General features: G+C 39.9%; 1 protein-coding gene across 1 annotated transcript; it reads right to left on the reverse strand.

Annotated features, from left to right (window-relative positions):
* Positions 1-1,138: 1,138 nt before the first annotated feature.
* On the reverse strand, positions 1,139-10,226 carry RND1 (Rho family GTPase 1). Its single transcript, XM_063426063.1, has 5 exons — positions 10,001-10,226; positions 8,553-8,640; positions 2,911-3,020; positions 2,376-2,510; positions 1,139-2,202 (listed from the first exon to the last, which is right to left on the reverse strand). Exons 1-5 carry the CDS (start codon positions 10,118-10,120, stop codon positions 1,957-1,959), a joined length of 699 nt encoding a protein of 232 aa, XP_063282133.1. The 5' UTR covers positions 10,121-10,226; the 3' UTR covers positions 1,139-1,956.
* Between the last annotated feature and the right edge of the window lie 449 nt (positions 10,227-10,675).

A 10,675-nucleotide genomic window follows, 5' to 3' on the forward strand; every position in this document is an offset into this window, starting at 1 on the left:
AAAAAAAAGTTGTCAGTCTAATTAGGAAAGTCTATATCTACTTCTAAATTGTGTAGCGGAGACCAAGAAAGTTATGGTGGGTGAAATTGTAAATCAAAAACCCTTTCCACCTGAAGTCAGTGGATAGTTCGACAGATCTGCACACCAGTCAAGCCGTAAGACTCTTTCCCCCCCCACAGAAAGCTAAAATTTGCAGTGATGAATATGCATATATATTAATGCAAGAGTCACATTTTTGCCTCATTCACTTTTAAACATTGATTAATTGGAGTTTGCTATATACACACACACACACAACTCCTTTAAAACAACTCAGGAAGAGATACAAAGCCAGTTAACCACTCATGAACAGCTGTTTTGCTGATGCAACTCATCAGCACCAACCTCATGCTGATGAGTTGCATCAACAAAACGATGGTCCATGAGTCTGGTATGCAGATCTGTGTTTACCTCTGGAAATCTCACAATTGACTATTTTCCCCACAAGAGTTTATATTTTTCCCACAGTTTGTTTTGGGTTATGTATATAGTGGATTGAGTCTTATCTTACCTGCTACACTAATAGGTGAACACGAGTAATCTTTTGATATGGTCTGCCATAACTCATCCTTGCCATAGGTGATGGCTGTCTGGCATTTGCATGCTGTGGATGCTAACTTTTGTAGGTTACCAGGCTGCTGGGAGATAAACTATAATCAAAAGTTATTTCACTCTGATCTCCAATTTAAGGGACTGGAAGAAGCATTGCACATAGGCATGTTTTATGTTCCATATAATGTGTCACCATTTTTAGAGAATTGAGTGGTTTGGAAGAACTTTGGCAATCACAGCATGCCCATTTACCTTTGGCTGCACTGGACAAGCACCTACCAGGTCTCTGATCCAATAGTCAGCGCATTTATAGTTCGGAAGCGATGTGTGAGAAGCAGGGTTGGCTATGGAAGCTGGAGATTTCCAATGGAACAAAGAAGGCAAGGGAAATACAAGCCTTCAGATAGATATAAAAATGGCTTTGCCATCATCCTCAGCTGATTGAGAGTTTGTGGAGGACAACAGTTCATTTCAACATTAACTTGACTGTTTAATCCAACCATTTTACAACTCCTAGTTTGTCAGGAAAATAAGGAATAAAAACAAGTATTGGGCCAATTCATTTATTTGCCGATTGAACGCACTTTTGAAATTGCAATGAAATATTTGCCAAATGGCAACACACGTCACCACCTGCTATTGCCGTTATGATGAATATGTCTGATACTGCTGGTGAACTGTGAGTCGCATAATCCAGCATGACAAACTGGTCACTAACCAAACACCAGCAGTTGTAAACAAGATTACACTCAGACTTGAGTACAGTAGTAGAATTGCAAGAAGATAAGTGTAAAACAAGATTATCCTAGGTTCAAGAGGCTCTGAAAACGATGTCATTTGACATTTTCAATAAATAAATTTAGTATTACAGATCAAGCACATACAGACAGTTGATAAAAAATAAAATAAAAATAATTTACAGTCCTTACAGCCCAAGGAACGGGAAGATGACACTTTTGCCCATTGGCTTTCCCAGTAGCTGCGACCTATACAGTAGCGTACAGGCAAAAAAGTACCAGGGTTAACACTGCAATGATTTTTCTGGCAAGTCCATGGACATTACCAAAAAGGTATGGGACGGGATAACTATTAAAAGCAGCTTTTATGTGGTCACTAAAACACACTGCCCACACGTTTCTGGTTTATATTTCCTCCTTCATGTGAAATCAGTCTTTGTGCAAATCTTTTTCTTCAGCCCTTCTCTTTCCAAGCCTCTGTGCCAGCTCAATCCTGGGGGTGAGGTTATAGATTCCATAAACGTCACCCCCAGGGCCCACCCTGCTAGTCTTCCAACGGTGATCTAGAATGCAAGGAAATGTCCGGAGTCTGATACAAGAGTCCACATGCTGTACTCCAGGCACAGTCCTACATAAGACAACAGCTCTTGGCCTTCTCTTTCTTAAAAGTCGAAGAAATTATCTCAGAACGACTGGGTATATTTAACAGTCTCTTCGATAGACTACGCACTGGGCTTCTGCGACTGGGTGGAGAAGGCTTGCTCAGACACACTGATGATGCAGCTCGGAATATGCTGTGAACGCTTTTTTCTGATGTGAAAGCAGAACACTCCAGATAGCTCTCTGCACCAAGCTGTTTAGCAGCAGCACAACCCTGGAAATAAATGAAAACAAGTTAAATATCAGTTTTAATGGATCAAAAACAAAGAATTTAAGATTTAATCTTTAGCCAAGCGGCATGCTCCCTAACCAAGTCTTAGGTAGAAATTAGGTCTACACAACTTTCATATTGAAAACATCACGTATTGAGATTTACAGATTACACACCTGCTCATAAGAGACGGGAACCTGCTTCTGATTGGACAGTTCCATGATTGTGCTGAGGTCAGTACGAAGATCTGTTTTGCAGCCAATTAGAAGTATTCTTGTACTGGGGCAATAGTCCATTACTTCAGTCTTCCACTGCAGAAAAAAAAAGTTAAATTTTAAATTACATGCTAAAGTGGACAGTTTTCTTTTTGACTATTACATGCATGCAAGTCTAATTGACCACTGTATTAGAATGCAGAAACTGCAGTTAAAATGCTAAAAAGCAAAAGCCTTAATATGATACTACAAGCTCCACGTATATGTTGTGGAGCGTGCCATCTTTCAGCCTATTACACTTTGAGTCTTGAAAAACATGCATATACTTGGCAAGGGAGAAGAGAGGGAAATCGTTAAACAGAAAATATTCCATAAATCACGTTTTATAAAAAGTCCTCTCCAACCTGGAGAGTACTAGAAAAGCTATTCAGATACCCTGTAAGCCAGCTAAATCGTTCACTAGAAGCACACAGAAATGCACTGTCAGAAGTCTTACCTTTTTTACGGCACTATCCAAACTTTCTGGTCGACTAACATCAAAGCAAAGCAGAACTGCATCAGAATCACTGTAGCAGAGTGGCCTGACATTATCGTAATAGGGGGAACCTGTTGAATGAAAGATCAGAAAGTTAAACATGCAGTGTCAAAAATAAACATGATAAACAACAAAAGACAAGATTTGGCATCTGGCTTCACCAAGATAGTCAGCTGCCAGCACAGGAGACAATAATGACCAGTCTTCAATTAAGAGTCAAGATCAGTCAGATAAAAGCCAATATTTTGACTCTGCACAACCCAATAGTTTAGAATAGGATTGCTTGGGTGAATTGTGGTACAGTGTATATAAAGTAAGTTAGAACCAGCACTAATATATGGTCAAACTTGTTGTGTGGACAGTTCTATTTGGGTAATTCAATAACTAAATTAATGAAGGTGTGGGGAACCACTCAGTTACTTAGGAATTTACACAAATGAGGGGGATAGAGAAAATGTGCTTTTGCCTCTTTACTGTATGCTTCTTTACAGAGTGTCAGGTGCAAAGGATAGACTTTTAATGATTAACAGCTAGACTGGAGGTGCCAAATTGCAAAAAAAAAAAAAAAAAAAGTGTATTTCTCCATTTAAAATTAGATTTTTCAAAACTGAAGTTACATATTTGGCAACTAGAGGGATGAATGAACGTGATCTTACGAACTGAAATAAGAGTCCCTCTTGAACCCCTTAGGACACATGACATGTCATGATTCCCTTTTATTCCAGAAGTTTGGTCCTTAAGGGGTTAAACACCCCAGTATATACGTTATATGAAAAGACAGGCCAATATGGCAGAACGTATTCAAGCGCTACGCAAAATCTGATATTCTAAGACCCATTGAACATAATTTTCTGATGCCTAGGGTTACAAAGACCCTCAAGTGTTACCCAGCAAGTATATTAATCATAGCCACAAAAAAAAAAAAACAGTAAGTATTCTACACAAATAATAGCATTGAACTACAGATATGACATATGGGTCATGGCTCCCCAAGGGGTTTGTTTTGAAGTGGTACAATCTCAATAAAGCAGATGTATTGTTGGACATGTAAAGTGCACAACTTTAGAGAATACAATCGCCACTGACACTGCAGGAATCCGGTCCCCAAGGAGGTAATTATCAGGTCTACCCTTGTACACAAAGCAACTAGAGATTAGGGGCAGCGTATCAATTTATTCGCCAGCTGAAGAAATGAGCAATGACTGCTCCGACAGAGCCCAAATGTGGCAGTGCCCCCTTAATACTACATTATATTCCAAGGAAAGTTAATGATGCCCATGGCTCAGCATGCATATAGTAGTCAATTTGCGCATTGCAAAAAACCTGTCTTGGACAGTGACTAGACATCAAACCTCCGCCCCTCCAGCACTCATAGGACAGATGAGCTGCAGCAAAGACCCTTAAGCCCCCTCCCTCCCCTCCTGGTTTCAGCTCAGGAGCTCCGTGCTTAGAATAGCAAATAACCCCTCCCTGACTAGGAGAACAGTTTCCAAGGAAACAAGACCAGACCAATCATGCAAAGGGACAGGGGACTGCAGAATATATCAAAGCACCCAATATAAAATGTACATAAAAATGGGAGGAAACTGTCCAAATGTTTCCAAGGACCCTGCAATGCTGGATCATTAATTCCAGCAGTGCCCACCACTAATGTGAGGGGGACAGCAAGCCAACCATTTAAAAGAGACTTTCATCAATAGTGAGGGAGACTCTTTAGAGAACCTGCCAAAATACTTTTAGAAAAGAGGAATCCAGTGTTCCAAAGCACACTGTGTTCCTCTATAACCCAGCAACTCTTACCCAGACCAGACCTGAATTAATGATTTAACCATATGTTACATGGTAGCAGCTCCTTCCATGGATCTAAAATGTGCAATTTACTACTGGATGCCATCCAAGTCTCTGTAGAGATACAATTAGTGAATGACAATGTTGCATATTTAAGAGCACTCTAGGTCAGATGTATACATGTGTGCACAATTAGTGTTGCAAGAGGGGCAAGTTATATCAGTCTCTGGGCAAGCTGCCTGGCATTGGTTGTGTGCTGTTCGAGGACTGGCTGTTGCCTTGCTGCATCTCTTCCCCTGGGGTTGTAATTTTACTGCGTAGATGGATGTAGAACTCCGCCACAAACTGGCTCTGATTCTTGCCACAAATGTGCAGAGGTAGTGCCCGCAATTTAGCTGCATAGCAAGAACCAGGAATGTGCTTTACATACTAATCAATCTAAACAGGCGGTATCAACAAAAAAAACTGCCAACACTAAGATTTAGCCATCAACTGCTTCTTACAAGACACCAAGCAAAACGAATTAGAACTGGATATAAAATATGCTAGCCAATAATGGGTTCTAGTGGTCAGTGTGCCAAGTGGCTCTTCATGCTGCTGATTCAGTTTGGTTTGGAAGTTGGATTAAAATAAATAAAAAATGTTTCTAGCCAACATCTAATCAAATTGTGCAAATGATGTACAAGCTGATGTTTTAAAGAGATGACCTTACAGGGCATTAGACAGGAAGTTAAATCTACTAAGGTAATGTGGCATTACTCTCAAGGTGGAACTGTAGATAAGGAATGGGGGAGTTGAGGGCTGTAATACTCATAAGGATTAAGGCTTCTCCATGGTAATTAAAAGTTGCAATAACAAGTCCTTTTTGAAGTAGAAAGGTTTATTTCCATTCTGTTTTGTCCTGGGGCAGTTTCAAGCCTGAAAAACCAGTAAGGAAAGACCCAGCAGGGAGCACAACACATCTCAGAGCACATTGCAACAATGGAAGAAGAATGTTAAAGCTCTTCATTCCCTCCTACAATGGGTAAAACAATTATCTGTTCTAAATTCCTTAAATGAAAAGGTTGCATATGAACAGTTACATAAAAGGTTCTGTTGCCAATTTGAAAAGCAGATCAGTTACAAAACATGTTGGTCTATAGGGGGGCAGGGGAGGTTAACATGCCTGGGCAACAAGCTACATCGATATATCCATTTTAAGCAGCAGTTTACTGTGATTAAGTACCAGGGATTACACACAATTATGTTCCAAAAAGCAGAAGAATACCTATATTGAATAGATTTTCTTTTGTAAAAAAAAAAAATAAAGATGAAATAAAAACCTATTTAAATCTGAACAAAAGAATGGGGGTAAAAAAATTAAAATACAAACATGGGCACATTCAGCATTTTCTGACATCCTTGTATGTTTATAGAAACGCTTTAATCACATGAAGTCTGGCATTACCCAATGCCTTATCTTACAGTACAGAGATAGACAGATAAAAGGAATGCCTAAGACCTAAAATCCTCAGGGAGACACTTGAAGGCTTGAGTAAAGGTGAAAGACCAAATATGTGGTTTGAGGGTGGGAACCAAACAGCACAAGATACACAAAAAAAAAAAATACATTTTACATTATGGAGTACTAGCTTCAAGTAGCACGTCCAAAGTTATTTTAACTCCTCCATTGATAAAAATCAGGCTCACGATAAGTTACACTGATACTTACCACAATGCATTAGAAACCCCCTTTTGCGAGGTTTATTTACAAACTGTAGGGAGCAGAAAATTGACAAACCATTTATATGTAAAAATGTTTTATAGCTTTAGGCTGTTTTTTTTAGTCTTAACTTTGCACCCTACAGAGCGTCTGTCTCTCCTCCCCCCACCCCCTTAAATTGTTTATGTTCCAAATCCCCCCTTTCTGCCCCATTTTATTATTGACAAACATTTTTTTGGTCAGGTTATACATAAGGAAAAAAGTAATGACTACTTTTCCTTATGTAGAACCAGCAGATTGACAAAGGGTGGAGCAGTCAGCTTTGTCATTGGCAGTGTGTTATATAATGCGTACACCCAGTTATGGGCAGATGGTACTATTTCTAGGTGCAGCTTTCTTATTAGAAACAGGATTATGGTGGTTCCTAGATAAGGAACAGGAGGGATTGAACCACCATCTAAAAAACAGTGAGTTAAGCCTGGCCCAGGGTCCATAAAGTGACAGTGCCACTTTAATTCAGTATATTTGGGGTTTAGTAAATAAGCCCTTAAGGACACATGCAGTGTGACATGTCATGATTCCCTTTTATTCCAGAAGTTTGGTCCTTAAGGAGTAAAGTCACGTGAAGGTCTATTAGAGAATTATTTGCTATATATCTATTACAAATAAATGGTTCTATGCTAAAGAGATCTAGATTTGGAATATTGGTACCTGGCTAAAAGGAGTTCTAGCATTCAAAAGACCAATGGGCATTTCCAACATGTGTCCTAGTCACGGTTTAGGTGACCTGCCCCTGCTGCAAGGGTTAAAACATTTATTTGCGCATGCACAGCAAGATGCTCTGAGACCAGCTGATTGAAATATTGGCGCTTTACCCTACTACTGTGCAGAAGCAATTCTACTGGATGAAAATATGACAGTCATTAGAGACAGATTAACCCAGCAACATAAACCATTGGCATTCCTGCACAACAGTAAGGTTTTCAGCTGCTGTGTTTAAAAAAAAAAACACGAGACATGGCACCCATGGAAATGAAATTACTACCACTAGCAGCCAAAAACCATTGTTTGGCTCTTCACCCCTTTATAAGAGTTCACACTGAAAGCCTGATAACCACTATCTAGCAGACAAGACATTTCTCAAAACCAACAGTCAGCTGAGTATTTTGGAAAAGGGAAAAATAAAATTTGAATACAAGACAAAACAGCATTTTTAAATGTGCCATGTGACAGGGTGTACATAACTGTAGGCCAGGACAATAGGGAATCCAACAGTGTGACAATTTCTACAATATCCAGCCATAATGGGTGATCAACACCTATAGCCTGGCATTAAGATTTAAAGCTGGTGATCATGTGTAACCGCTGAATTGAAGGCTCATATAGAGTCCACTGTGTACAAGAAGCCCATCACAACCCGTTATGGTTTAAGATGAAATTCAGTGTGTTAAAGGAGGGGACTCAAATCATGTTTTGGTTTAGTTTTACTGTGAACTCTCCATACTTCGCAACTGTGCTCATCCCATCTTACTACTCAGTGATTTCAATGACCAGGAACATATGTGATTATTTCTACTTGCAGAGTTGGTGTGAGGTTCGAAACGCTAACAAATAAAAGGCATCGCCTTGCATGCCTATGGGTGGTTTTTTTACCACAGGAAAGTTAAAGCATCATAACATCCAGTTGCCATTATGCATGCAACTGTTACAAGAATTACTACATGGCATGCATCTTCCTTTTTGAAACTTGTAGATTTTTATGTGCACGCTATGACATCACTGATGATGTCACTAGCCAGATGTAACAGCATTTCTACATCTTCATCATATCCTGCGGCATATGTTGCTTTTTGCAAGTGGCGTGTATACAGTTAAGGGAATGAAACTTTGGTATAGCATGAAATGACATAATTTTTTAATACTTTGACTTTCTATATTTGCCATTTTAGAATGAAAAGGATTGATTTCTTTAAAAAAAAAAAAAAATTGCCTTTGAGGAAACTTTGATATACGGCCTTCCAGATGTTAAGTTAGCAGTGTTTGAAGATTGTACAATTAAAAACGAACAGGGCCACTGCTTTTTGCAGCCAACATGGGGTCTGAGGATACACACCTGATGTATCCCATAGGCTGAGCTCCACACGCTGCTCCTCTGTCTCCAGGCTGGCTGTGTAGTTTTCAAATACAGTAGGTACATAAGTCTGGAAACAAGAGACACACATAAAGCTGTGACTTACTGACAACACTGCAGCCAACAGATATTTGAATGCAACTTAACACATTACTAAGACATTGCTACAGCCAAAACAACCACAGCGAGCCATGGCCAAAAGAGCTGACACCTACGAGAAACTGCAGGCACAACATCCAACACCCACTGCAGCCAACGTGTCTGGATGAGACCACTGCAACACAGACAATATTGACATGCAGGGCAAGTGCGCCATACAATGAGAGACAACCCAGACAGGCAGACAAAGGAGAAACTATAGTCAGACCAGGGTACCCTACAGATTTTATTTAAAAATAGTGGGGAAATTCAGAATACCATGTCACATTCAATAATGCTTCATTCAAATGCACAAATAAATTATATTTTAACAATTTCATAATATGGTCATTAGAAAGGTTACTACACGTGCCAGTATAAGTAGACTACATTCTGTATTTCTGTTTATTATACCATCAATGTGATTTGTCTGAACATTGACTCAGTTTTACACACCATTGTAGTAATCCATACCAGTTAAATTTCTAAGACTACAATTCTACAGCCAGATATCACGACAATAGTATTAAGTTTACATTACACTTGATGATCACAACAGCTCTCTTTTCCCATATTAGTGGTGTGTACATGGCAGCTTCATAATCACCACATTATAATGGTCACATTCTTCTAAGTATCAGAAACTTGTATTAACCTCCTCTACACATAGCCAAGTCACAGAACAATTGCACTCCAGCTCTCATTAAGTGATAGCGGATGGTGAGGAATCATTCATCCTCTTATTGTGGATAATGAATGAATCTAGTTATATTTCACCAGGAAAGGTACATTGTGAATGTGTCTCCTGGCTATTCTTTCACCCAGGTGTTTTAGGGAAATATTGTAATTATTGCTATATTCTATGGAACATTATCACGATTATTAAAAATAAAATTATATATCAGACAGAAAGAGGAAAGTTCTGTAAGACTACCGTTTGGGCATCCTGACTACGATCATTAGTGGGTGTGTTGTCTGTGGCTGGATGCTGCAGCGCTATAGCTGGGAGGAGGGGGCATAATGCAGTTACAGCTGAGTGCACAGGTATTCCAGTAATGTGAACGGGCATGGGAACATGGGACAAGGGGCTTTAACCCTATATGCGCCGGATGAGCATGGAACGCGGCTACAAGACAAATCCTTCACTAGCCCAGCGATTTTGAGGACTACATGCTCATTACATCCAGCCAGCAGGCCAACCATCAACAATAGACTTTCCCATGAGGATTCGAGATCCAGGTACTCTGGCATCCCAAAGAAACTTGGTAAGATTTGTGTTGTATAAAACTCACCTCTGGGTAGCAATCCTTAGCCAACACTTGCAGCATGGCAGTCTTCCCACAGTGCACATCCCCCACTAATACCAACTTGCATCTGACCACAGCGGGCTGGGGAGTCCTTCTCTCCTTCATATTGCAGTGAGATTTGTTAGTACACGGAGCTGACGGTAAGTTTCCCAGGGAGGAAGCACAAGATAAACTTAACAGCACGAGTTCTGCGTAGCTACTGAGTAGAAGCGGCCAAGCATGTACTTTTATATAGAACGTCCAGAACCAATCACGAAGGGAGCGCTGCGTGTACTGCGGCCAATCAGAGTTCAGCATGCTGGAGCCCCGCCCCTTTCCCCGGGTTCGCATTCCATTCTAGTCCTCCCTTTTCCCAGTAACCAAAAGGTGATCATTTCGACATGTGCTGCCTGCATTGTCATGGAATGCTGGAAAACTGCCATGGAGGGAGGTGGAAGCTTGATGCAATACTGGAATATCACTGCTTTCCTTATAGGCACCCTCTGATGGCCAAGAATGTATTATTATTATTATTATTATTATTATATGCAGTGTTTATTAGTAGAGTACTAATTATTAGACCTGCCCATTTTACGGGTAAAATTGTCTTTTTGGATCTAACACACAATTACTGGCAAATAGTACATTTGGGTTTTTTTCACCATAGATCATATATTTTTT

This window comes from Pelobates fuscus, chromosome 1, assembly GCF_036172605.1.
Source record: "Pelobates fuscus isolate aPelFus1 chromosome 1, aPelFus1.pri, whole genome shotgun sequence".
Lineage (NCBI taxonomy): Eukaryota > Metazoa > Chordata > Amphibia > Anura > Pelobatidae > Pelobates > Pelobates fuscus.